This window comes from Durotheca rogersii (assembly GCF_024521655.1).
Source record: "Durotheca rogersii strain YMJ 92031201 chromosome Unknown GGS23scaffold_5, whole genome shotgun sequence".
Classification (NCBI taxonomy): Eukaryota; Fungi; Ascomycota; class Sordariomycetes; order Xylariales; family Xylariaceae; genus Durotheca; species Durotheca rogersii.
This window is the reverse complement of record NW_026251236.1, coordinates 1,362,813-1,384,321: the sequence shown is the minus strand read 5'-3', so window position 1 is coordinate 1,384,321 and position 21,509 is coordinate 1,362,813. Positions and strand designations below refer to the sequence as shown.

The window sequence follows — 21,509 nt, the reverse complement described above, 5'->3', positions numbered from 1 at the left end:
CCGCACGAGGACCAGACAGTCAGCTCGCTCGCACGCCAGCGCTACCGTCAGCGCGAGGTGCGTGGAGAAGGTCGGCCGCTACGGGAACCAGCCCTCGAGCGTGTGCTCCGCCGACGCCGCCACCGCCAGATCCGAAACCGCCTCGGCCGCCGCCGAGGCGGGCGCGCCCACACCGGTGCCCTACAGCTACAGCCTCGCCACGGCCAGCACGACGGGCGCCGCGGACCCAGCGACGGGCACGCCGACCGAGACGGCGGCGCTGACGACGACGACGTGCCTGGCCAAGGGCTACGGCGGCACGACTACGTGCTTCGAGGTGCCCGCGAAGGCCACGCCCACCACGTTCGTGCAGCGGCTGCGGCGGACCCCGCGCGCGGTGTAGGTTAGACGCCGGCGCAGGGAACAGCGAGAAGAGGGGCGTATGTATGTAGGGGAGGGGTCGCCGACCTAACCCGCCCAGCTGGCTCCCGCTGGCGGGCGTAAGCAGAGACAGGGAATGGGAGAGAGGACAGAGGATAGTAGGATGGGATGGGACAGGACAGGACAGGACCAGAAGAACACTCGCACGCAGATGCCGTTCACTTCTCCACACACGGGTATACATACAGACATGACTCAGTTATTTGTATCTTATCATCATTATTCTCTTCTCGCCACGCTCTCCTGGGTGAACCAAAAATACACGAGAGCCTTTTTTTGTCTTCTTTCTCGTTTTCTTTTCTCGCCTCGCCTTCCCGTTCTTATCTCCCTGCGCATCTTCCTCGGCCAGAGAAGTGGCGGATCTGCTGCGTCGGTAACACGGCTGCCACCCTCTGCGTTTCGAGACTCGTGCGTGGGCAGCGAGGAGAGGGAGAGGGGAGAGGGGGGGGGGAGACGACGGTAGGGCTATACCGACTGCTATGTGCGCCATCGTCGTCCCCTTCGCCCTGCTGGGTGTTGTGCCGCGCTGTCGCATGATTGGACGGGGGGATGGGGGATTCCTACCCGGGCTTTTCTTTGTTTCTTTTTTTTTTTGCCGCGTCGCTGATGGAGTCGGCTATCGATTAAACCGGGTACTGCAGCATCGTAGGTAGGCAGGCTGGCTGGTTAGGTGGCATACCTGCGTTCACGTGTGCGTATTTGCGTGTGGGTGCGAGGGCAGGGAGTGAGGGTAATATGAAAAAAATACTAAGGCGACGCGACCCTTTTTTTTTCCCCTTCTTCTCTTGGCGGGTCCACTCCTGGGATGATCATGATGATGACCAGAATAATAACAACAACACCAAGAAGAACAATGGAGCCACGACTTTCGGCGCCGCGTCGAGACCGAATGAAGAGAACGGCGGGTGGATGTGTGAAGAGAGAAAGAAGGGAGGGTGGCATAGCGCTGCGCGCCATCGTAAGCGAGTCTCGGAGATAAGCAGAGCTACGATTACCCATTCCTGTCCTCCCTTTTCTCTCGCCCTCTCTCAGTCGACAGCCTCTCTCCCGCTCTCTCTGCGTCGACTCGGTCGCGATCATACATACCTACGTATACTCGCCAATGACCGACTAGGTAAATCACGGCATGCCAGACCGACGCATCCACACACCCGGGCCTTCGCGAGACGGGTTCCTACGATTCCTCGCGGCGCGGTGTCGGCCGGAGAAAACTGCTGCGTCCCCGCCCTCAGGCAGCGAACCACTTTGGTCCGCGTGGTTGGAGAGGGAGGCGTCGGGGTGAGGATTCGAAAAGGCTGCGTCTGCATCTTCAGCGAGACTCGAGACGGGAAGAGATGGGAAATGAGGGGTGTCCACTCTGCTTCGGCTTACCAATCTGGAAAACGGTAGGTAGGTAGTAATTGGATATAGATAAGCTATGGTCTTACCCTCTCTCTACCCTGTTGTTTTTCTGTCTATTGTTTCTCTCTCTATCTCACTCTTTCTCTCCCCCCTTCTCTCTCTTTCATTTTCAGTTTCCGGCTGGTGGACTTGGTTTCTGCATCTCGTGTTTCGAGGATAGCTGCCAGAAGGTCCCCCGGCCGCAGCTGGGCGTCGCATGCAGATTTGCCCCCTTTTCCGGATGGCTTCCCTTTTCAACGAACGGGTCCAATCGAGATGACTAGCCGAGTAGAAGGGGACCCGCCCCTGGTCTGAAAGGGGATAGGGTCTAATTCTGTATCGGCCTCTGTAAATTGCGGCGGTTCGCGAGCTTGGACGGGATGGTGGTTCATCCTGCTTTTTTTTTTTGGCAGCTCTAGCCTTATCGATATGTGTGGCCGAGGTGGTATACCGGCCGGCTGCATCTGAACCTGGGCTCCTAGGTAGGTAATCTCATCTATGTGTGCGGAATCCTCCTGTCTTGGCCCTGCTGTGCCATCACAGCACCATCCATCAACTTGCTGCACCTGCTCGCCTCATACAAACATCACACACACACACACACAAACAGAGAGAGAGAGAGAGACAGGGAGAAATAAAGAGAGAGATAACGAAAGGGAAGCAAGTGTAGGCAGGCTTAGCACGAACGAAAGTCAGGCCGACGAGCCTCGATATTACGGCACCAACGGGCCTGCATGGTCGAGGCAACGGGATGGAGTTGGCCTAGACCTCGTGTGCATCAGTCCTTGTCATCTTACACCTCTAGGTACCCTACCCACCCACCTACATCTACATATGTATGACTACCTTACATACCTACCAAACCAACGGGCAGTGACTCGACATGCATGTACACATCTATATACATTCCCAACGTGAAGCTATCTCCAGATCGACTGCATACACATACGTCGGGCGGAATGTCCTGGCTCCCTTCACTGCCTGCCTACTATAAGGACGCTCTTGTCTTGGTGACCAAGAAAGGAACACGGGATATACCACACCGTTCCATGATTTCCTCGCCCACTTTCCTCTCTTACTCGGTTCCTCCTCTGCCTACCACTGGACCTTAGCAGCCATTTGCTACCACACCGGCCGTTCAAGTTTGGATCGCAGAGTTACATACCTACCTACCTACCTACCTAGTAGTGTAGGTGTGTAGGTATGTACATAGTGGGGTTGTGCGGAGGCAAGGAGCGTGCAGGGATGGCCATTGGGATGAGCGGGAAGACAGGGGGGAGATGGGATGCTCGCGATCATGTGGAGGAGGGAGAACGAGTGTGGTTGTCGCGGTTTTTTATAGGGAGGTATCAGCCGGCATAAGCCCTCTCCCCTTAGACACCCATACATAGATCGAGTAAGTCAACCCAACTAATCAGCGGCGTAAGACGGGAAGAAAGAGACGAGGGAAAACAAGGGGACGGGGAAGGCATAGATGCTCTTCTCCTACTCCTATCCGTTCATCGATTATGCTAGGTAGGCAAGCATAACCAGATGTGCATACCGTGGTAGGGTGCCGACTTGGATGGGGTGCACTTAGGGGCGGGAGACGGCCTCAGACGCGTAGGGGGGGGCAGGGCTCGGGCAGGATATCGGTTGTGTCGTAGTGGTGAGGCTGTCCTGTGACTTGGGTAGCTGTCGGTTGTGGTAGCAATTGGCAACAACACCAGCAGTAGCAGCGGCAATTGACAGCAACAGAAATACGGGCCTGAATCTGGTGGGAGGGATCTAGGTCGGTGGACACACGCCACGCCTGTCCGGTCCTGGCCCTGCCTTCGTGCCTGTATGTTATGGGGAGTGCCCACCGTCCCCGTCCAAGCCTGGAGGGTTGTGGTGTTTCCCAGGTGGTTGATCGATCGCCACGCCACGGTTACGGGATAACTGCTCTTGGCGAGAGAGCCCGCCATTGGGGGGGGGGAGATCATAACGCTGATAGTCGAACGCCGTTGCAGGTGCAGGCGTAGGTGCCGCTCGGGAGAGGACCCAATCGGAGGAGGACAGAAGAGGGGAGAGAGGAGGGGAGCAGAGAGAGAGGCGGCAAGGCATCAGCAACTAGCAGCATCACCAGCTGGTCCAGCTGGGTCTGAATGAATATACCTTACCTACCTGAGGATTGTCCAGGAACGGCGGAAGCTGTGGCGGTGGCAGTGGGCGACGAGAGGGTCCCACTCACACCACGCCCTCCACACACCCACGCACGCCCACACGCAGAGACCATGCATCCATGCCTCCGTAGGCGACGAGCAGAGGGCGGAGAGCCTTCGGGGATGGAGGAGACGAGTTCCCTTGCCAGCCCGTCCAGAATCTAGGTGGGCTAATCATCCAATGCATCATTCAAGGCCGTACACGCTTGACCCAACACAGGGCTGTCGTATTCCCACCCGTACCTCCGCCGTCCGGACGCCATACTAGAGATACCTGCCCGGTACCCCGTTTTCGACTAGGTCGGTAGAGCCCCTGTAGGCCGGGCCAGGCTCGTTAAGTACATACCTGCACCTCGCGCGCCCGCCGACATGCCGCTTGTATGGAGGTATGCATGTATGTATGCAGGTCGGCCGTCTTTCACCATCGTCACCGCGACCTCATCCCTCAACGCTTGTCTGCCCTCTCTCCTCTCCTCTCTCTTCCTCTCTCTCGATTTCTTTTCTTGCGCTCGCTCGCTCGCTCGCACCCTCATCAGCTCGCTCTCTTGGCCTTCTCTTCGCTTCGCTTCTCTCCCTCTTGCTCTCTTCCGCCTCAAGTTTACCCACCCTTTCCCTTCCTTTTCTTTCATCCGTCGCTTTCCTTACCTAACCCACGTTCCCCCCCCCCCATTTCCCTCCTTGCTTCTCTCTTCTCTTTCTCACACAACCCATCTCCTTTTCTTGTCCGGCGTTCCCTTTCGCCATCTTTTTCCAATAATAGCCGCCCTCATCGCCAGATTTCCCACGCACCGCCAACTATGATTTAGACTGGTCCCCCCAGCCCATCGCATCGGCTCACGGCACCTACGAAGGCCACGGCCGGGTTGAACTGCCCTTGTTGGATCCCGCCTCTCGTCAAAGCAACGTCTTCTCCGCTGTGCATATCTCTCGCGACAAAGAAACGCCGTAGAACATATACATACGCACATGACTTAGCCCCTTCTTGCCTGCCGCTGGATTAGATCTTTGGTTAGCTTCACGCGGAGGCTTCCTCTGTTCCTGTTTTTGCACCTGAGCAAGAGAGAAATTAAGTCAAAAAGTAGCTCACGGCCGACTTGACAGACCGCCAGTGGTAATCAGGAGTACTCTGTTCCTGGTGGCTGGAGAGACCTGCGCGCCTTCTTCGGTCGACGGGGCTAGAGCATAGCATCTCTTCCTCCTACCACCTACCTACCTATTCGCCGGCCTCGCGGGGACTGGATCGCCTGGACTCCCAAGCCTCGTCCTACCCTGGTCCCGGAGTCGCACCCAGTCCCAACAATGCACTAGGAAACATAGCACAGCCGAGGTCGACTACCATCAATCCTTCTTCGTAAGAGGTATACGTGGAAGGGAAGAGAAGGGGGAGAAAAAAGGCATAAGCGAGCAGGCGGATGCAAAAAAAAAAGGTAGCGGATCGGCAGACGCAAGGGATAGGAGAAGAGAAAAAGAGATAAGCGTAGGGGAAGCGAAGAGCGGAGGAAGAAAAGATGGCGTCGAACGGCTTCCACGCGACCGTCCTCCAACGCCCGGGTGATAGTTGTGATGATAGCAGAAGAAGCAGGAGCAGTTCGGCTGGTATTGGGTTTGTAGGCGGCGGTGGTGGGGGAGGAGTGGGTGGCAGAGCGGGAGGAGGGGGCGGCGGTGGTGGAAGAGGGAGTGGTGGTGGCGGTAGTGGTGGTGATAGTCGTGATGGTGTCGTCGTTGGTGCAACATCGCGGTTCGGCTCGGACTCAGCAGCAGCAGCAGCGGCAGCCGTAGCAACTCATGGTGTCTCTGGTTCAGGTTCAGGTTCGGGTTCAGGATTATTATTGGGGTCGGGATCAGGGTTGGGATCAGGATTAACCTCGCGCGGTCTGACGCTTTCGGATACGCTGGGACCACGTTTCTCCAACTCCAGCGCCAACGCCAATACCCACGCCAACGCCGACAATTCCAATTCCAGTCCCAATCCCCATTCCCTCGCTACCCACGCAGCAGCGCGAGCATCGGCAGCGATAGCGGCAGCATCATCAGCATCGGCGCCAACCCGCAATGGCAATGCTGCGGGCGGTGCAGGCATTGCGAGCACCAGCAGAAACAGTCCCAGAACCAGCAGAAACAGCAGCACCGGCTTGACCGACCCAACAGCCGCCATCGCGACTCCGACACCATCGCTCCATTTCCGTCAGCCCGCCAGCACCTCAACTGCCACCGCATCCACCGCCAAAACCACCACCACCACTACCGCCGCCGCTAAGATTCACCACCACAGCACCAACTCTTCTACAACAACCACGCCAACTCCTCCCTCATTTCTCCGTTCTCCATCGCCCAACCCCAAATTCTCCCTCTCGTCCATCACCTCGCCTCCACCACCCCCTCCGATCCCATCGTCAACGTCGACGACGCGACCGTCATCGTCCGCCCCCTTCGCGCACATCTTAAATAACGCGTCGCATCCCTCGTCGGCGTCGGCATCGGCGTCGGCATCGATCCCATCGTCGCTGGCACCTCCGCCATCGTCAAAACCAATCTCCACGCTGCCGGTCGGCGCCGCTACTTCGTCGCTGCCTCCTCTGGCACCTCCGCCGGGGGCTCTGAGCTCGTTGACGGCGTCGCCCACCATGACATCGACCAATGGTTCGAGTGCATCGCCGCTGCAGCCTCCCAAGGCAGCTGGCCACCTCTCGCCGCCGGATTACCACCACCCGCCGTCCCGAGAGAAGGCTTCAGGAAGCTTTTACGATCCGCTGACGGATACGACCAAGGAGAGGAGAGTGACCGAGACCTGGTCCAAGCAGGTAAGCTTTGGTAGTTTTAGTTTTCTCCTTCTCTTGCCAATAATTTTTTTATTCCCGTTTATGAGACACATTTGAGAGCATGCGCGCGCACACCTATGCGTATACGCAAGACACGCAGGCGAAAGGGGAAAAAAAAAAGAAACGCAATATGAACTACGGAAAAAAACATAATCACGGCGAGCTCGTCTGCAAATCCCGCCTCTCTTGCCATCACCCAACACGTCGGTGGCCATCACGTTGTGTGATTGTTGACCCCCTCCCCTCCTGTGCGCTTGTATCTCTTCCCTGGTCATGATCGGGTTCCCTTTGAACAGGCAGAGCAATCAAGCAATCTGTCCGCCCGTCTTTCTCTTCTGGCATTACCTCTCGTTCTCCCCATCTCCTAATTACTACATGTTTCTCCCAAAGTTTGCTTAGTGGCCGAGACGTCGTGGCTTATCCTGTCATCTTCGACCGGCCATTTCCCTATTCCTTGCTCATTCACCCAAGCCCAAAAAAATCCCCCCCCCCCCAAGGACGGACAAGACACCAGTGAACGGAACGATCTTCAATCCTCTTTTCCTTCTATCCTCCTTTCTTCTCTCTTCGCCTCCCCCTCATCCCTTTCCCTTTCCCTCCTTCGTTGGATTTTTCTTCATCATACTCACCCCAGACTACTAAAAAGCTTCGACTTACCTTTGTCCTTTCTTAGCGACACGATCCGTATGATTTCTCGCAGCCCAAGACCGAGTCTAATAATCAGTATTACAACGTCTACGGCTCGCCATCGCCCGTGAATTCAAAGTTTCCGCGGAGCCCTCACCTACACCCCCACCCCAAGAGCGGCAGCCGACCGACCAGTCCATCCAACAAGGCACTCCGCTTAGGTTCTCCCCCCTCGCGTCACCGTGCTGCACTCGATCCCATTTCCTCTACGAACCGCCACACTCCGACACCAGCACCCTCGCTGCCTTCCATCTTGAACCCAGAACCAGCTAGTTCTACCAATGTACGTGCCCGATTTGATTCGTACCCTACTTCGAGAACCATCACCGCACAAGAACCCAACCCCATATTAGATCGAGTAGTTCCCTATTGATATGTTGATTGGGCGCTAACGTTTTCTCTCCCCTTCTGCCACTACAGACTCCCAGCCGTGCGGCCGAGTTAATGTCGTTCTCCAACATTCTCTCCAGCGCCGAACCCCTTCCCAAGCCCAAGGCTCTGATCATGGCCGACCCTAAAGAAAAACCGCCTCGGAAGAGTAAGGCGCGAGAGTCGACCCGCAAGGACGCGGAGGGCAACACTCGAAAAGACTCGCGACGCTTGTCGTCGAACCACGCTAAGGATACGCCCACGCGGGCACCTAAGAGACAAGCCAACGGTCAAGTCAAGCCCAGAGCCCTCTCGGCCGACAAGGAAAAGAAGATCCAGAACCTGATCGACCAACTCGATGCCGAGATGGAAGACGTTGATCTATCCGAGCTCGAGGTCGAAGAAGAATTCTTCCACGGGCGTTTGAAGAAGCGTAGGTTAGATCTTGAAGAGACTGAACACAAAGACCGCTTAGTCAGACGGGGCGACATGGCGTCGTCCCTGTCGGGAAAGCTACGAGACCATGCGAGCCATGGGAGGCGTCGGTACGACGCGATTCACTTCGAGGGCGCGCTTCACGAGGTACGGGAGCGTGAAATATTCGCCGAAAAGGAACGAAAGAAGGACATGCAACGCAAGCGGCGGCGGGAGAAGTCCATGCAAGTTACCATAGAGCAGAAAGAGGCAGCGTTGGCCAAGGCGCTTGCTGCCGAAGACGACGCCGAACGCGCCAAATATTTACGTGACGCAGAGCGCGCCAATAAGAAGGCGCAACAAACCAAGCTGATCCTGCAAAAGGGCATCAAAGGCCCCGCGCGCAATCTCGCACCTCTCGATCTCAACCTCGAGGGTGGTACCATGTCCACATTCCAGGCCACAGACTTGGAGACGAACGGCAAGGCCAAAGGCAAAGGCCGCAGCGGCAACCGTCCCAAGAAGTCGAAGGAGCAGAAACAAGCGGAGAAGGATTCAGCCATCGCTGCCCAAGCTGCTCTGGACGCGGGCGAAGAGCTTCCATCGAAAGAGGAGACCAAGATCCGCATCAAGCTGAGCAAGAACTCGACTAAAGAGCCCAAAGAGAAGGACAAGGAGAAGGATGCTAAGGAAACGGCTGCGAAGGAACCGAAGGAGAAAGAGAAGGCCGCCGAGGAGCCTCCCGCCAATCCCCTCGAGACCAAGTTCCAATCCAAGGGCTACAACCAGATTTACGACCAGATCTGGCGCGACCTCGCTCGCAAGGACGTCCCGAAGGCCTACAAGCTGGCTAGCGATTCGTACAGCACCAAGGCATCAAATCTTAAGAAGACGGCCATACTGGCGTCTAAGGAGGCCAAACGCTGGCAGCTCCGCACCAACAAGGGAACGAAGGACCTCCAGGCTCGTGCAAAGCGCTGTATGCGTGATATGATGAGCTTCTGGAAGCGCAATGAGCGCGAGGAGCGCGACCTACGCAAGGCGGCGGAGAGGCAGGAGCTCGAGAACGCTCGCAAGGAGGAGGCCGACCGTGAAGCCGCCCGCCAGAAGAGGAAACTTAACTTCTTGATCTCCCAAACCGAGCTGTACTCCCACTTCATCGGCAAGAAGATCAAGACGGACGAAGTTGAACGCAGCACCGACAACCCCGATATCGCGCCAGATTCCGGCTCCGTATCGAAATCCGCTCACGTCGATGTCGCAGAACCGTCCGGCCCCATCGGCGCTAAAGTTACGGATTTCAACCAGCTGGATTTCGACGCAGCCGACGAAGAGACCCTCAAGGCTGCTGCCATGGCGAATGCACAGAACGCCATCGCAGAAGCCCAGCAGAAAGCGCGAAGCTTTAACAAGACGGAGAACGACATGGACGAAGACGGCGAGATGAATTTCCAGAACCCCACTGGTCTCGGTGACGTGACTGTCGAACAACCGAAGCTGCTGAACTGTCAACTCAAGGAATACCAGCTCAAGGGCCTGAATTGGCTTGCCAATCTCTACGAACAAGGGATCAACGGCATCCTCGCAGATGAAATGGGTCTCGGCAAGACGGTGCAGTCTATATCCGTCATGGCCTACCTAGCCGAGGTCCACGACATCTGGGGCCCCTACCTCGTCGTCGCGCCGGCTTCTACTTTGCACAACTGGCAGCAGGAGATTTCGAAGTTCGTGCCCGAGTTCAAGGTCCTCCCGTACTGGGGTACCGCTAGCGACCGAAAGGTGCTGCGCAAGTTCTGGGACCGCAAGCACAACACCTACCGCAAGGACGCGCCCTTCCACATCCTTATTACCTCTTACCAGCTGGTCGTGTCAGACGTCGCCTACTTCCAAAAGATGCGCTGGCAATACATGATACTCGACGAAGCCCAGGCCATCAAGAGCTCCCAAAGCTCGCGATGGAAGTGCCTGCTCGGATTCCACTGCCGCAATCGGCTCCTACTCACTGGTACCCCCATTCAGAACAACATGCAGGAGCTCTGGGCCCTTCTACACTTCATCATGCCCTCCCTGTTCGACTCACACGACGAGTTTAGCGAGTGGTTCTCGAAGGATATCGAGTCCCACGCCCAGAGCAATACCACGCTGAACGAAGACCAGCTCCGGCGACTGCATTTGATCCTCAAGCCGTTCATGCTGCGTCGTGTCAAGAAGCATGTACAGAAGGAGCTTGGCGACAAGATCGAGCTTGACGTATTCTGCGAGCTCACCTACCGACAACGGGCTTATTACAGGAACTTGAGGAACCAGATCAGCATTATGGATCTGATCGAAAAGGCGACCCTCGGCGACGACCAAGATTCGGGCACTTTGATGAATCTCGTCATGCAGTTCCGAAAAGTTTGCAACCACCCCGACCTGTTCGAGCGCGCCGATACGACGAGCCCGTTCTTCGCCGGCTATTTCGCCGAGACGGCTTCGTTTGTCCGCGAGGGCAGCAACGTGTCAGTCGGCTACTCGACCAGAAACCTGATCGACTATCAGCTGCCACGCCTGGTCTGGACCGAAGGCGGCCGGCTACACAAGCCTGGAAAGGACAATGCCAGGGCCGGTTTTAGGAACAAGTACTTGAATCACCTCATGAACATCTGGACCCCCGAAAACGTGCGAGAAAGCCTGCGTGGAAACGAGGCGTTCTCGTTCCTTCGCTTCGCCGGTGCTAGCCCCGACGACGTCTACAAGATCAATCGCCAAGACCTCTTCTGGCGAGCTGCGGACCTCGCCCAAAAGGAGGAGCGTCTCGGCCGGATGAATGTGCTATACGACGAGCCGGGCGAGGAGAATTACGTTCCCGCCCACTCCTTATTCCAAATCAAGGCGCGTTCGGACCGCAGACCCCTAGCCGAGATCACGACCGAAGGCGTGCTAGATAGCCTGATGAACATTTCGCGCACGACGTGGCGTGATTCCGGACTCGGCCGTCTCGAGCCAGGCGCCTTACCCGGCGCGTCCGCCCCTCCTATTGAGGTTTCGTGCATGGGCACCCGAGGTCCCGTCGCCGAGCGCGAAGACACACTGTTCAACGTGCGAGTGCGCAAGAGCCTGTTCGGACCTAGCCTGATGGAAGAGAAGGCACTGGTATTGCGGAATGTCCCGATCGAGCGATACCCGGCACCTGCGACGTTTCCGCAACCGGATAACGAGAAGCGACGTTTTACGAACATCACTGTTCCTAGCATGCGCCGGTTCGTCACCGACAGTGGAAAATTGGCCAAATTGGATCAGTTGCTTTTCAAATTGAAGGAGGAGGGCCACCGTGTGCTGCTGTACTTCCAGATGACGAGGATGATCGATCTCATGGAGGAATACCTCACCTACCGCAACTACAAATACTGTCGACTCGACGGGTCTACGAAGCTGGAGGATCGTCGCGATACCGTGCACGATTTCCAGACGCGCCCCGACATCTTTGTCTTCCTTCTCTCAACCCGCGCGGGTGGTCTCGGTATCAACCTCACGTCCGCTGACACGGTAATCTTCTACGACAGCGACTGGAACCCTACGATAGACTCGCAGGCCATGGACCGTGCGCACCGTCTTGGACAGACGAAGCAAGTTACCGTCTATCGTCTCATCACGCGCGGCACAATCGAGGAACGCATCCGGAAGCGTGCAATGCAGAAGGAAGAAGTGCAGCGCGTCGTTATTCAAGGTGGCGGCGCTAGGGGTGTGGACTTTAGCGGTCGTCGCCCGCCAGAGAACCGCAACCGCGATATCGCGATGTGGCTCGCCGACGACGAACAGGCCGAGCTAATCGAGCGACGCGAGAAGGAATTGCTCGAGAGCGGCGAGCTGGACAAGGCATCGAAGAAGCGAGGTAGCAATAAGCGAAAGCGGGAGGCGGTGAGCCTAGACGAGATGTATCACGAAGGTAAGCCCATAAACCCCCCCTTTTGCCGGCGTTGGGTTTTCTTATTCGGCTCCAATATCGGGTATCGATGTACTAATGAGGATTACGTTAGGCGAGGGGCATTTCGACGACGGCAATAAGCCGTCCGGCACCGCCACACCAGTTGAGCCTGCAGATGGCAAGGCCGCGAAGAAGCGACGCGGAGGCAGCAAGAAGGCCAAGACAACCAAGCAGCGGCTCGCCATCGCTGACGGCGAGATCGATATTTGAGCAGTGACACGCACAGCCGTGGGACGCCAATTAGCGGATTTCGCGAGAGGGGCTTGCTACGCCATGTACAAAAACACAACAAAATACAGTGAGGCGTTGCGTCGGCATCAGTTTCATTTGCAGGGGCAGAGTACCAAGGAAAATCGCTATATCATTAGAGCTAATTAAGAATCCATTCGAGACAGGGAGGACATTTGGTGAAGGTTACGAGAAGGAGAAAAGAACATGCCCATAGCGGACGAACGGGGCTCCCGCCTCACCCGGAATCCAACCTCGAGATGCCCCAAAGGCAATTATAACACTTTAGTTTTTTTCTCTCTTTTTTTCCTCTCCCCCGAGTGACCAGGGAGGGGTTAGTGGTCGATGAAGGGCAAGAGGAAAAAGGTCTGTTGTATGTGCTTGTAGGATTACGTACGATAGACGAGGGAATGGAATAAAGAAGCCCCTACGAAATCAACAGATGCATGCCGTCGAGGCGTTGAGAGTGTGAGGGACTTCCCCCCTTTTTTTTTCAATTCTTTCAGTTGCGTGATGTTTCAGTTTTCTCAGCTGTGCACCCGGCATTGGCGAGTGGCCCTGGTAAATAGATACAAGAATATATCGATACCTGTCTGTCCGCATATGCGCGTGTCGTGTCTGTCTACCTACCTACCTACCTACCTACCTTGACCCCTACCGCGCCTACGTGTCTATCTCCCGTTTCGCGTGTCGAGCATAATAAGGGCGAAGGGGGGGGGGGGGGGGGGGGTGGGGAAGCAATGAGAAATAGGTTGACGGGCAAGATAAGGTAGGTAGGTTATTAGAGCCCGCGTCGGACATCTTATTCTTTCTCATTACCCGCGCGGCGCAGCGAGCGAAGCACGCCGTGGTTCGTAGGCACGAAAGAGAAACAACGGATCAATCCTTGCAAGCAGGGGGATAAGGGACGTCGACAGCCAGCGAAAGCTTTCTTCTCATGCCTCCCATATCTCGAGGAGTTCATTCTCACCCTCACCCTCTCTGTCGAGGGGGGAGGCTTGCGGGAAAGCAGCCTAAGATAACAAGATGCAAGACGTCTGGATAGCTTTTCTATATATAAAAATCCCATAATAACCTTCCCCGACTCTTCTTTCTCTCGCCTTGCCTGACTGTGTCAAATCCGGGCCGGTAGGGCCTGCGGCTCTAACTTGCCTCGGTGCCCAATCTATCGAACTTCGGAGCCGCGGCCTTTTTATGATGATGATGCTGTTTTTCGTGCATGCATACGTACATACCATACCTTTCGTCTTCTCCCCCCCCCCCCCCCCCGTGTATCCATTTTTCCCTTTCTCCTTTCTGTTGGTATCAGAGGGGTGTGCATGTGTAGTGATGAAATCCCGATCCCGGCACGGTGGACCTAGGTGGATGGTGGCCCCCCCCCCCCGCCGTCGGCCCCCGCCAGATCAACCGCACATGCGCTCAATGCTGAGGTGAGAAGACGACAAGAGAGTGCAAGTGTGGCTGACCAAGAGAGTCTTTAAACCGCTCCCGCTGCCAACATCTTCTTTCGCAGATAGTTCTTGTACTCTCCTATCGAGCCCTCCCAGGGCTTGATGGACTTGTTCTCGCATACGAGGATCTGCTTAGCGATCTTGTCGAGCAATCTGGCGCATGAAGGTTAGCGTCGACGTACGTGAAGATCCTTTAGCTGCGAGGGCCCGAGTCTTACCTGAAGTCGTGGGAAACCACGATGACACCGCCGCTGTAATTGTCGATGGCATCCGCCAAGGCATCGATGGTGGGGATGTCCAGACCGTTCGTCGGCTCGTCGAGGAGCAGCATGTTGGGGGAGTCGATGGCGAGAAGGGCGAAGACGATGCGGCTCTTCTGGCCTTCGGATAGCGTGCCCATCAGCGCGGTCTGCACGGACCCAGAAACTCCGTATCTGCCCAAGTTCTGTCGCCAATATTGGTAGTCCTGCGACTTTTCTCGGTACTTGTCGCGGACGAAGTCCAGGGCGCTCTTGGTCAGGTCTAGCTGCTCGGCGCTGTGCTGGGAGTACATGCCGAGCTTCAGATGCGTGTGGCGACGGACAGTACCGGCCGTCGGCGAGATCTTGCCCGTCATGAGGCGCAGTAGAGTGCTCTTGCCGACACCGTTGGGACCAACGAGGGCAGTTCGGGAGTCCATGTCGAAACCTAGGTCAATGTTGCGGTAAAGGTCATCTTTGGCGTCTCCCGAATACGAGAAGGTGACATTGTCAAACGACAAGACGGGCGGAGGGAGCTTGTCCACGTCTGTAAATCTGAACTTGAACTCTCTGTCTTCCTTGACTTCCTCAATGAGACCGTCTGCGATCATCTTGTCGAGAATTTTCTGCCGGGACTTGGCTTGGCGCACCAGGTTGGCGTAGGTACCGGCGCTGGCGATGAACTCTTTGATGTGCTTGATCTCTTCTTGTTGTTTCTTGTAGGCAGTCATCTGGTTGGTCTCCTGCTCCTTGCGGGTCTTGACATAGGAGTCGAAGTTACCACCGTAGTACAAGAGCTGCTGCTTCCGCATGTCGATCATGTTGGTGCACACGCCGTTCAGGAAATCCTGCGAGTGGGAAACGAGGATCAGGGTCCGCTCCCACTTCTTCAGGTACTCCTCGAGCCACACGCACGCCTCGAGATCTAGATGGGCGGTTGGATCGTCGAGAAGCAGTAGGGTGGGCTTGACGAAGAGGGACTTGGCCAGGGCAACACGCATACGCCATCCGCCAGACATGTCCTTAGTTTTCTTGTGAATGGTCGTCTTGTTGAAGCCCAGACCGGTCAGAATGAGTGAGGCTCGGGTGGAGAAGGTCGACGGGTCCATCTTGTCCATGTGCTACGCGTAGTGCGAGGTCAGTATGCTTGGCGCAGGAGCAATGCAATTATACTGTGGGGGTGCACACATACGTCGTAGATGTCCATTAGCACGGGGCTGTCGGGGCCCTCGTCCTCGAGAAGCTGTTCTGCTAGCCTGTCTAGACGCTCCATCTCCTTCTCGGCTTCTTTCAGAACCCATTCTAGCGCGCCCAGGTCGGAAGGCGGGGCGCCCTCGTTGAGTAGGTAGATGTCGACGTGGTCGGGAATGGGATACTCTCGGGCCGCGATCGCCTTGAGCAGGGTACTCTTTCCGCAGCCGTTCTCGCCCAGCAAGCCGTAGCGACGCCCAAAGGACAGCTCGAGATTGGTTTCGTTGAGGAGGACGCGACCGTGGAAGGTCAGGCTGGCGCTGATGATCTTGACGTCCCTGCTGGTAACAACAGAGGACAGGACACCGGTGGTGATACGGTCGGACAGGCCGTGCTTGTCCTTCTGGTCAGACAGAGCCTTGACCTTCTCCAGCTTGCTGTCGTCGGTGGCGGGGACGTCGTCAAGATCGGGAGGGGTGTCGTCCCCGGCGACGGAACCGGCAGCGCTGGCGTTCTTGGAGGCGGCTTTGGAGCCGGCCTTGGATCTGCTGACGAGCGTCTTCTTCTCACTCTTGCCGTCCTTGGTGGAGTCGGCAGCCTTCTTGGCGAGTCTCTTCTCTTTGGATGCGGAAACCATTTTGAGGGCTGTGTTCTATGTTGTTATTTCCCTCTTGCCTCAGTTTCTCACCGTTTTGCCTTTTTTCCTCTATTCCTTTCCTACTCTACGACCAGCCGATAAACCGTGATGTCGAGGTTGAGAAGAATAAACAGGGCGGACTAGAGGAAAGGAGAAAGGAAAAAAAGAGATGAAGAGAGAACGAGAACGAGGATATGTATCCCTGCCTATTCTACCAATCTGTATTACGATATCCGGGTACGTGGGTGGGTGGAATATGGGTATCTCAGTGATGATATGGCCAGCGACGGACAGCGACCGTGGGGCTTCGTTTGGTTAGTGACCCGATCACAAACGAATGGCGTCGACTGTCCGAGTGGTCGAATGGTGCGGCGGGAGTGGGGAGATATCGGCGGCGAATCCAACAAGCTACCTCCTAATCCCGGGAATGTAGGAGTGGTGGATGGGGGAGGGTGAAGAGGGAGCCAGGAGAAGAAAAAGAGATTTATTTGCCCTCCGTCGTGGGTGATTTTTTTGGTCACTGGCGATTTGGCAGAGGGAAAGGTGGGAGGGATGAATCCGCGCGGGGCCTCGATAAAGGTGGCGGTACGGAAAGGCAGGCCCGTTACGTAACCTAGGTCGGTATATGTTACGGTGCGCATATTCCAAGTGCGTTACCCATCCGCCGACACGTGACGGCAGAAGTACTCGCTATAGGTACATCCACATCATAACCCGCCGTATGAATCTTATTCCGTGCCCGCTCCACCGTGGCCCACAAGGAAAAAGATCAGTGGGAAAGCAAAAACCCCCTCTCACCGCCTCTGATTCCTCTACCGCCTTGTTACTGCCTCTGTTACCGTCACATCACCTCTTCATCTCCTTACCGTAGATATTTTTCACGTAGGCAACTATCGCTGACGTCAGACCAACCTTCGACGCACCTGTCGGCTCTCCAGCATTACTACGCCATTCCTTGCATAGGTACGTTACCGCCCGGACCCGTTGATTTTTGGCTACATTCTCTCCCCTCCGCCAGTTACGTAGGGGGTATACCATCTACAATGGCGCACTCGCGAAGCAACCCTGCGGGGGTGGGCAGAGCTCGCGATAGGCGCTGTTGCCATATCATGGCAGTACAGGGCGTATACGTGTGTGTTCTCAATACCCGAGACAACCAAGGCATCACTGGGCGTTCTTCGCGGTAACAGCTCCTGCACTACAGGCGCTACGTAGTAACGTCTTAGATCGGTAGTGTAACACAGGTAACTAATGTATGAGTGTCGTCCGAACCGGATGAATGACGTTTACGCCGGCTCTGGTACTACGTAACGTTGACGTATTTGGGCAGGTAAGTAAGGAAGGATGATCAGAACCTCACCTGTGAGCCCAGATACAGCCCTGGGACATGGATACCTAGGGGAAAACATCTCCTACTTTGCTCCGGGAAACTCGTCTCTGCCATCTCGTTAGTCGTTAGCCGGAGCCCTTCTAATGACACCAGCATATATGACCTCCCTCTAGGTCCCGATCGCTCGTCCCGGACGCCATCTCCAGCCGCTCTTCGCGGGACTGCACCCACGGAATTGACGCAGCACGGTGCGCCTCCGGGGACGATCACTATTCTCATCTCCGGGTTGGCGAGACCTGCGATCCTTCCCTGTTAGAAGACCTCGACCGCATTACCTGCCCGGACGAGTACAAACTCGGTGGACTACGTATGCTCGGGCTCTTGGACTCGAGGATTGGTGTCTAGCAAGGAGCGGCTGAAGAGACAGAGGATGGCGTGTGGACAAAGAAAGAAAGAAACCCGACATCCACCGTAGGTCGCTATACGAACCGCACTGCTGTAAGTATCTGTACGAAGTGTGTTGCTAGGTGAATATGTATTGTAGATACTATTCGGCTGTCATAGACTGCTTCTACAAACGCTACGATGCTTACCGGATGCTAAAATATAGACAACTTGAGCCGCTCTCACCTGCGTCCATCCCGGACGGTGTCGGGGATAAAGCTGCAGCCCAACAACTCCCCGCCGTCAATGCCGGCATCAATCAACTGCTTTGGGGGACGCCAAAACACTCCGCTCGATGGAGTAGAGTATGGTATAAAGTGTTCAGGAGGAAGGCAAAAAAAAGACAACTGGGTAGTCCGCGCCCACAAATGCAACACTTCCTTCGAGCAGCTACTAGGCCTCGAAGACCCACCGCCGTTTTTTTGCGGTTTTCGGGGACTCCCATCTCGAGCCTCGGGATTCAGAGCCCCGCTCGTTTTCTCATGTTTCGAGGGCAACCCAGTAGCCCGTGTTCATCACATCGAATCTCCGCGACCTGCTGGCCGCCCGTCCGACGACATCAACTCCGCCCAACGCCCCCGCTAAGTATGGAGCGGCCATGAATTTTTAAGGACAAAAAAGCAAAAATAGAAAGACCGTATGTCATCTCGACACGAGATCCTAGAAGAGACGAGTGTCCTCGACGTTAGCCGAACCCTCCCCTCGTCCCCTTTTCCTAACCTAGCCACCTTCGGCCATCTTAGATCGGCCCCTTATATGCGCCGTACGCGCCGGGCCGTACGTGGTCTTCCTCGGTGCGCGCCTCGTAGCGCGGGGGGAGGTCTTGGTTGTGAAGCTCGAGTTGGGCCGCCGGTGCGTCGAGTTCACCTGTCAGAGCGTCACCGTGGATCTCTGCCGGCTGGTACTCGCCGTGCAGCTCGTAGAAGACGTGGTCGGCCCGCGCCGCGGACAGCGGGCTATCGGGCGTGCCACCGCCGGCGTCGGGTGCCTTCTTCTCTGTGGCCACAGCGGCAGCGGCGGCAGCGACTTCATCGCTGCGCCGCTGTGCTCGTCGACGCCGCCACACTAGGAACGCCGCTATCCCTACGAACCCGATCACTGCCGCCGCGACCCCGATACTGAGGCCCACGATCGCCCCCGTCGATAACCCCGAGGCACTACTGTTGCTGGCGACGGCGGCCGCGTCCGACGATGTCGCTGCCGCTGCGGGTCCGCCCGCCGCGGTGAACGTTCCGGTTGGTTGCGTGGGGGCATCTGGATCGTGGAGGTAGGGTCAGCAATCCTGCGCTTATTCTTCATCCCGCGCTTACTTGCGAGGTAAGAGTGTGGCGGGGAGGGAAGAGGGAGGTGAGGTGTGGAACATACTCATATGGTTGCAGTCGTACCGCATAACGCAGTTCTTGTCATCGCGGCTGTAGAGCAAGGTGGGTTCCATCTGCCAACAGGTGAAGTTGCCGTAGCCGTTGTTGCCTGTGCCGGCGTAGGCACCCGCGGTGCTGGCGGGCCGGAGGGTGGAGATAAAGGAGACGCCAGTGTTGCTAAAGTAGGCCACCGTCGTCTTGTTCGCCCAGTCGAGGTGCTGGTCGCTCGTCACCTGCGAGATGTCGTCCGGCGTGTCGTCCGGCGCCCCCGTGTAGTACGCCACCTCGGACGACAACTGGCTGCTGTCCGAGATCCCCGTGCAGTCTGCTAGCACCACGTCTGTGATGGATACGGGTTAGCGACATCTCGCCCGATGGAAAGCGCACTTTTCAGAAGCCGTATGAGTTTTAGGCAGATTTTGGGCGGATAGACTTGGGCGGAGGATTTTGCAATACAGTCGCGTGATCTGATGATGATCGCGGCCATTGTCGCGAAAAGCTACCGGGAATCTCTTACTTTCGATGTTTGCTCGTGGCTGTTGTCGATGCCGTGAAGAGCTTGTGCTAAGTGCCATACTACTGGAAGAAGCATACGCAACCGCCAGCAGGCCCTGAAGGAGGTACCGCATCTTGATTGTCGAGGTGGTATTGGCCGTGACTGAGGGGCTGATATTACGCTATGATCGGAATTATCACTCGAGGATGGTGGTGATGACGACGGCAACGACGACGATGATGCTGCTTCGACCGGGAACTTCGTCAGCACACGAAGGGCACTGAGCGCAGCCGAGACACTCAAAGTTACTCCCAAGTTAGATATGGGGATCTGAGCGGTGGGAGACGAGGACAAGTTTATCCCAGACAGTATACAGTCGTCGAAGGATGTGGAAGGCCTAGGCAATGCCTAGCGGAGGTCTCCAGGGGTGGCAGGAGATATCTCCAGAGATAGACGCCGAGAGCTGAGTTGTGCCCTGGTTAACCGCTGATCCGTGCTTACATCAGACTATCTCTACAACTTCTAGAACGAAGGTATCCAGATGGCCATTCGCTGAACCAGATAATGCGACCTCAGCACTAGTCCGCGTTGGCCGTTCGATACTACACGAGCTTTTAGACAACCCTCCATCGTGGCCGGGGGCCTGGTCGTTGCGATGATTCAAGCAATCATTCGCGAGGTCGGTGGCAGGCCGCCCCCTCAGCGGGCTATGCTTCCCAGCTTCCGCATCTTATTCTTTGAATAAGCCAGGCCGCCAGGCTATGCCCTAGCACGAATCTGTCTTGAGAGGAACATGGCGTGAGGAGCATGTTTATGCATCACATACCGCCTTTCTATGCCGGGTAGCAGGATCCCGCGCCGCTATCTCGTCCCTGGATACAACTGGTACGTGAAAGAGCGAATCTGAAAGGCCAAGGGAACGAGCATCTGGGACGAGATCGGCCAGAATTTACCAATGGGACAGGCATGCCCGCCCGCCTTTCGCGCAGACCACCAATGGCCAACAGCCACCGATTCCCAACTGGGGGCCACCTCCACGTCGAGTGGTAGGGCAGACTGGACCGGCGAATCCTACCCATTCCGGGATTGGCGTCGCCAGGCCTTCATTGCCCCCGCCATGTAGTACGTGCTGTCGGTTGGGGATGCTCGAACCGTCGCATCGGAAACACTGGACTCGTTGCAACTACAGGGTGTTCGCGTTGCAAGTTGTATGTGAGCGCTGCCGCCACTCAGCACGAAGAGAGAGAGACCTCCCACCATCTACTGCATACCTACCTATGCGAAAAAGACCCCTCATAGTGAACTTGGCGTTGGGTGTCGGGAGGCTAAGGGGGAAAGGGGAACGAGAAGGGTAACGAGAAGGGAGGGGGTTGGGAGGAGCCGATTTGATCACTCTCAAGAATGTGGGACAAAAAGAAAAGAAGAGAGAAGGACGGGGGAAAAAAAGAAGGGAAAAAAGAAGGGAAAAAAGAGAGAAAAACACAAATAGAGCTACGCGCTTCCGATCCAGTCCGTCTCTCAGCTGCTTGGCGAGAAAAACACGGGTGGTGGTATATAGGGCGGCCGTGCGGTCTCTCAGTGTACCAGACCAACGCGAACAGGTCAGAAACACATAAATATAGGTAATACTTGAGTACGTCTTTATATGGATATAAATAGTTATGTATGTATATCTTAGATTAGGGAGCGTTTCGCGTTTCGCGTAAACTCGTGTCTCTGTCCCGAATCCCTGACCCCTTCTATAGTATGCAAGACATATACACATATATAGGCGACACACCCAGACATAACACGTCGCCAGGACCCGAGAGCGCCATGTTAACCCTGAGATCCCGCGTATGCACCATGTGCCGCATGCGCCCTGCCGATCCTAACTCCAATGAGTTACTAGCT

At 56.2% G+C, this 21,509-nt stretch overlaps 6 protein-coding genes across 6 annotated transcripts; 3 read left to right on the top strand and 3 right to left on the bottom strand.

Moving 5' to 3' along the window:
• The first annotated feature begins 1,056 nt into the window (after positions 1 to 1,056).
• On the top strand, positions 1,057 to 2,054 carry GGS23DRAFT_421664 (uncharacterized protein). The gene has a single exon (XM_051513772.1). The coding sequence runs from the start codon at positions 1,156 to 1,158 to the stop codon at positions 1,807 to 1,809; it is 654 nt and encodes a 217-aa protein (XP_051374031.1). The 5' UTR covers positions 1,057 to 1,155; the 3' UTR covers positions 1,810 to 2,054.
• A 3,265-nt stretch (positions 2,055 to 5,319) lies between these two features.
• On the top strand, positions 5,320 to 7,471 carry GGS23DRAFT_421623 (uncharacterized protein). The gene has a single exon (XM_051513770.1). It carries the CDS (start codon positions 5,492 to 5,494, stop codon positions 6,857 to 6,859), a length of 1,368 nt encoding a protein of 455 aa, XP_051374030.1. The 5' UTR covers positions 5,320 to 5,491; the 3' UTR covers positions 6,860 to 7,471.
• An 82-nt stretch (positions 7,472 to 7,553) lies between these two features.
• On the top strand, positions 7,554 to 12,676 carry GGS23DRAFT_421653 (uncharacterized protein). Its single transcript, XM_051513771.1, has 3 exons — positions 7,554 to 7,772; positions 7,960 to 12,200; positions 12,292 to 12,676. The coding sequence occupies exons 2-3, from the start codon at positions 7,994 to 7,996 to the stop codon at positions 12,447 to 12,449; spliced, it is 4,365 nt and encodes a 1,454-aa protein (XP_051374029.1). The 5' UTR covers positions 7,554 to 7,772; positions 7,960 to 7,993; the 3' UTR covers positions 12,450 to 12,676.
• Positions 12,677 to 13,731: 1,055 nt separating this feature from the next.
• On the bottom strand, positions 13,732 to 16,097 carry GGS23DRAFT_421584 (P-loop containing nucleoside triphosphate hydrolase protein). The gene is made up of 3 exons (XM_051513769.1): positions 15,350 to 16,097; positions 14,137 to 15,278; positions 13,732 to 14,071 (listed from the first exon to the last, which is right to left on the bottom strand). Exons 1-3 carry the CDS (start codon positions 15,983 to 15,985, stop codon positions 13,945 to 13,947), a joined length of 1,905 nt encoding a protein of 634 aa, XP_051374028.1. The 5' UTR covers positions 15,986 to 16,097; the 3' UTR covers positions 13,732 to 13,944.
• Positions 16,098 to 18,429: 2,332 nt separating this feature from the next.
• On the bottom strand, positions 18,430 to 20,234 carry GGS23DRAFT_421503 (uncharacterized protein). Its single transcript, XM_051513767.1, has 3 exons — positions 19,638 to 20,234; positions 19,125 to 19,460; positions 18,430 to 19,013 (listed from the first exon to the last, which is right to left on the bottom strand). The coding sequence occupies exons 1-3, from the start codon at positions 19,747 to 19,749 to the stop codon at positions 18,499 to 18,501; spliced, it is 963 nt and encodes a 320-aa protein (XP_051374027.1). The 5' UTR covers positions 19,750 to 20,234; the 3' UTR covers positions 18,430 to 18,498.
• GGS23DRAFT_421577 (uncharacterized protein) lies at positions 20,235 to 21,464 on the bottom strand. The gene is made up of 2 exons (XM_051513768.1): positions 20,892 to 21,464; positions 20,235 to 20,799 (listed from the first exon to the last, which is right to left on the bottom strand). Exons 1-2 carry the CDS (start codon positions 21,379 to 21,381, stop codon positions 20,720 to 20,722), a joined length of 570 nt encoding a protein of 189 aa, XP_051374026.1. The 5' UTR covers positions 21,382 to 21,464; the 3' UTR covers positions 20,235 to 20,719.
• Between the last annotated feature and the right edge of the window lie 45 nt (positions 21,465 to 21,509).